Source organism: Capricornis sumatraensis, chromosome X (assembly GCF_032405125.1).
Source record: "Capricornis sumatraensis isolate serow.1 chromosome X, serow.2, whole genome shotgun sequence".
In the NCBI taxonomy this organism is placed as follows: Eukaryota; Metazoa; Chordata; class Mammalia; order Artiodactyla; family Bovidae; genus Capricornis; species Capricornis sumatraensis.
In genome coordinates this window covers 12929139-12934237 of record NC_091092.1, presented here as the reverse complement: position 1 = coordinate 12934237, position 5099 = coordinate 12929139, and the positions used below count along the sequence as shown (strand labels likewise).

Sequence of the window (5099 nt, the reverse complement as noted above, 5' to 3'; positions counted from 1 at the left end):
AATAAATTAATAGATATTCTGTATGATGTTTTAATGGACTGTTGAAAACAGTATAGTTTCAATTAGAAACATCTTGTTCCAAAAAATCCAGTGTTCATGAAAAAAACACCTACTGAAAATATTGCACTGCACATTCTAGAGTACACAATTTTCTATATGCACAGGTCCTGGTACTCACAGATTTCAGCCTTTGGTGTTTTTTTTGAAAAATCTTAACCAAACTCTATGTCAGCACCCCACTGAGTGTTACTCACTAAAATGCCGCCACTTTTTGTCACTTAATATTAAGTGTTTTTGTTAATATATTATGTAGTGATTTGGTAGAAAAAAACTGGTATGGCTAAGAGAATAGGGGCTTCAACTGACCTGCCAATAAAATTAACACTTGTCTTGGATGGACAGGAGGCCTATGAATGGGATACCCAAGTAATTTTTATTTTTTTGCTTAAATGATCACGTGCCATTCTCATAGTGACAAGTACTTTTGTGAGTGGATGGAGGTCTTTATGAAGGCCTGAGATCTACAAATAGAAACTATTATAAGCTGAGTGCAAGTAGAAAGAGAAGGCCCCAGGTCTCATGCACTTAGGAACAATTACCAATTAACAGTTCTGATGTACAGATTTTCACTCTAACATGATTGTAGCAAAATGATCATAGTACTTGGAAACCAGTGTGGCTGGCTATAGGCATAGGCAGGATAGGGACCAATACTTAAGAGCTGTGGGGTCCCAGTTCTGGCTTCGACTTCTGGCATTAAAGTTAGTTAGACAATGGGGTCAGGACCATATTTAAATTGGAAATATTGAGTATGACTCGATTAAAATATAATCTTCCACTTATCAATGTTGCCAAAAAGTCCCAGAGCTCTTAAAGCACATAAGGTCCCACTTGTAAGGCTGATTCCATATGTGGCTACATTGGAGAGTTCTAGGCTATATTCCTGTGAAAGCTCCTGCCCCCTTCCCGACCTAGGTCTTTTTTTTGCGGTCATTTTTAACTGTCCCTCACTACCTTGGGTCACTATTTTATCACTGATGTTGTAAAAGTACAGATTCAAAGCTGTGCAGGACAAGTAAATCAACTGACAAGAACTAGACTGCATATTCATAATAAAGTATATAGCTGGCAGCCATGGTAATCAAACTCTGACAAACCGTTTTTGTATTTTAATATGGTATCTTCAGGATGTTTATATTGGGCATGTAATGATTACTTGGAGTTCGAGAATTTTTCCTGCCATAGTGCAAAAGCAAAAGAAAGAGCTATGTGGTTGCTGTTAAAGGCTGATCCCAGAATAGTCTGAGAAATTTTAAAGTCCCTTTCCATAGTCGTAGCTGTTGTCTTAAGATATATCTAACTATAACATGGCACTTATACGTAGTTTGTAGCTCATAGATTCCTAGGACTTAGAGCTGAAAGGGACCTTAAACCAAACATCTAGTCAGTATAGAAATTCTTTTTATGGTATTTTAACAGATGGTCATCTAACATCTTGAATATTTTCACTGGAAGAGGGTTCACTATTAAGGCAGACCATTCCACTGCTGGACAACTCTAGTTACGAGTTCATTCTAATGCTGGGTTAAAGCATGTTCTGTTGTTACTTTCAACATCCTAGTTTGGCCAGCTGAACATACAGTGCAACATACAATCAATCAGTTCCTTCTTCTACAATAAATATTCGAGTTAAGGTACCTTATGAGAAAAGCCCAGTATCCTCCAATCTGTTCTGAAGGCTTCTCTGAGAGCACAGTATGGTGACCAAAGGACCATCACAATTATGAGCAGAGTGCACTGGATTCAAAGCTGTATACTAAGCAGCATTGCTAGATAAGAGGTTGTCAGAGAAGCAACACCCCTGTGCAGCAAAAGTAGACTTACGAACTAAAACCAGACCAACCATCTATTTGCAAGGGTGGTTGGCAAAGTGAAGCATAATCCATTCACTAGGACCCTGTTACTTCAAATACAACGAGTATAATAAATTTCCAGAGTCATTAGTTTATCTCTTACCGAGATGGCATTTTTTTTAAGTTCAGATGGGAGCAAACCATACACAAGGGTTTAAACAAGGCAGTGTACATCATTATATTTTGCACTCCTAATCTTTACCACCTCTTTATAATTCATTCAAGCTTAGGACATCCTAGTTTGCATTATTGTCTTTATTGTAGTACATCTCAGAGTCTTATTTTTTTCCCCTTTGGCAGACATGTCAGAAACCGCTTGGCAAGAGTCAATGGTGACATTTGTTAGTTGATTAATGGAACGCTTTAAGGGATAGCTGTAGCTCTTTAACTCCTTCATGCGGCTGGTTCTAAGATTAAACTGTGATTTGAAAAGTATTTAAATCTCTCAGGACTAAAGTTTTCTGAAATGTCCTGATACACACAAGAAGGAAATAGCAGAAATTACACAAAATACAGTTGGCTTGATAAAGCTTTTTTTTTTCTTCTTTAAATCACTCTACAACTTCAACTTGAAAGGCAAGTTCACATCAGAAACTTATCTCTTATCCCTTTGTATGTGTGTGCACTAATAGAGGGGCACAGTGATTCTCACACTACTGACTGATCAACTTGGGGCACATTTTTAAACGGCTTCCTACTTTTAACAGCATGAAGATCCTGCTTTGGAACCACTGTTCAGGTCAATAGTGTGACCTAACATGCAGTGCTCCAGTTGTTCCTCCACAGCCAACACCTGCCTGACAGCTTCTTCAAAGGCCACTGTCACATTAGTATCATCTTTGGCGCTTGTTTCTAGATAAGGGTAATCTCCATTCTCCATGCACCAGGACTGCGCCTCCTCAGTAGTCACTTGCCTATCCTCTTTGTCTACTTTGTTTCCCAGGACTACAAAGGGGAAGTGCTCAGGGTCTTTCACATCTGCGTAGTAGATGAATTCTTTCTGCCAATTACCCAGGTTCTCAAAGCTCTGCCGGTCATCCACGCTGAAGGTCAAGAGGCAGCAGTCTGCTCCCCTGTAGAAGGGTGTCCTAAGGCTCTTGAAACGTTCCTGCCCTGCAGTGTCCCAGATCTGGAGAGTTACAAAACGTCCATCTACCTCCAAATCTCGATTTAAGAACTCTACCCCTATGGTGTGAAAAGCCTGGGAGTCAAATTTATTGGTTACATAACGGTTCATGAGTGAGCTTTTCCCAACTCCACCGTCACCCAAGAGAATGACCTTTAAGAGCAGGGATTTCCCACTCATTGTTGCAGTACCAGATGAAGAAGAGTTTATAACCAAGAGATCCTGAAAATAAAAAGTAGGAGGGAACACAGTTAAACCTGAAACTGAAATCAACTTCATAGTAAATCAACTTCTTCTGAATTAGGAGGCCTTCTTATTTACTTTCTCTCTTATTTCATGTTCATTAAATGATATAGTATAGCAGAAGGAATAAAATTCTTTTTTGCATAAGGGAGAAAATAGGTCTTGTTTTTCTGAAGTCTCTTGCCTGTGTCAGGAAAAATGGCTGAATGCCATGGATAAATGGACTAGCAGATGGTGCTATAATCTGGTTCAGTTCTGACCCTATTCTAGGGGAGAAAGCCTAGAACAAGAATGCTACTCAAATGTGTAACATCTTAGCTTCTGGTTTGGACAATTCCAAACCAGAAGCAAAGACTATGAAACTGATTAGAGGTGTCTGAAGTCTGTTCCTGATGGACCCAAGAACATCTGAGGAGAGAAAGCTATGTAGGCTGGAATCTTGATTTTGTTAGTAGAAGTTTTGGTTAGGATTACATTGGACCCCAGAACTTGGGAAAGAGAAAAAGACTAGCTTTCTTCAGGCATTTGCCTCATTATATTAATACCTGCATTGTTATGGATACCCTCACAAGTAAAGGATCTTCCATAATCTTTTCTTCATGGAACAATGGCGCTCAAGTTGATGATTGTTGACTGGTATTATTATAAACAGCTATCATTAAGGAAGAGAATCTTGGATAGCTTATTAAATTCTGGATTTAGGTTCTAATTCCATAATGACACCAATGAAAACATACTGTAAACTCTAAAGAGCTAATGATTATACAGTATCTTTATTGTTACCTCCACATGTCTATACATGGACGATCTAGAACACATCTTAAAAAGGTCAAATGTTTACTGAACAACTACCTTGTACTAGAGTCTGTTAGGTTCTTTCAAATTAGGTCCATTGTGGAAACTCAACAATGATGATGTTGATTGGGTGTTATTTATAAAAGTGACCCAAATAGATGAAAACCAATCACTCATCAAAAGTGCACTTGTTATATCTCATATTTACACTTAGGTGATGATAATGTTGCATATATATACTGCATATAGAATTTGTAGAGACAAATGAAATAATTAGCATACAAAAAATTTTAAAACAACGCTAAGAAAGAAGCACACGCAAAGGAGCACACACATTTGAAATGTAGCTTGAAAACCTCAGTAGTCCTTAGAGTTATGCTGCTGTGTAGGTGTACTATGTATTTTTCTAAATATTCATTTTAAGAGATCCAATAAAAACATATAAAACAGATACCTACCCAATTGAGAATAAAATGTAAACCTACCCAGTTGGGTCTTTGTCACAGTTTTAGTGTTTTTCTTGTTGTTGTTATATTCTCTCTTTTTATGATTCTAAAAAACAGATTGGGAAACATTATTTTTAAAAATTTATTTAAAAATAAAGTTAAGGCTATCTATGTAGAAATACACTCAAGTCAGGAAAAAGATCAATCTCAATTTACCTACAGAGGATGCTTTTCACAAATATACTTAAGAGTTCAAGTGGCTAAAAATGTTTGCCATGGAAAAAATAATTTTATTGGATGAACGTTAACTCTGTCCTAACTTGAATGTACTTTATATGGACTGCAAGGAGATCAAACCATTCAATCCTAAAGGATATCAATCCTGAACATTCATTGGAAGGACTGATGCTGAAGCTTCAATGCTTTGGCCACCTGAATCGAAGAGCTGACTCATTAGGAAAGACCTTGATGCTGGGAAAGATTGAGGGCAGGAGGAGAAAAGCGGACAACAGGGGACAAGACAGTTGGATGGCATCGCTGGCTCAATGGGCGTGAGTTTGAGCCAGCCCTGGGAGA

At 37.9% G+C, this 5099-nt stretch overlaps 1 protein-coding gene across 1 annotated transcript; it reads right to left on the bottom strand.

Annotated features, from left to right (window-relative positions):
• Window positions 1-2613: 2613 nt before the first annotated feature.
• RAB9B (RAB9B, member RAS oncogene family) lies at window positions 2614-3219 on the bottom strand. Its single transcript, XM_068963045.1, has one exon. The coding sequence runs from the start codon at window positions 3217-3219 to the stop codon at window positions 2614-2616; it is 606 nt and encodes a 201-aa protein (XP_068819146.1).
• Between the last annotated feature and the right edge of the window lie 1880 nt (window positions 3220-5099).

Bases quoted from the DNA above. Each gene is read 5' to 3' on its own strand.
- RAB9B (XM_068963045.1), bottom strand. From the start codon at position 3,219: ATGAGTGGGAAATCCCTGCTCTTAAAGGTCATTCTCTTGGGTGACGGT.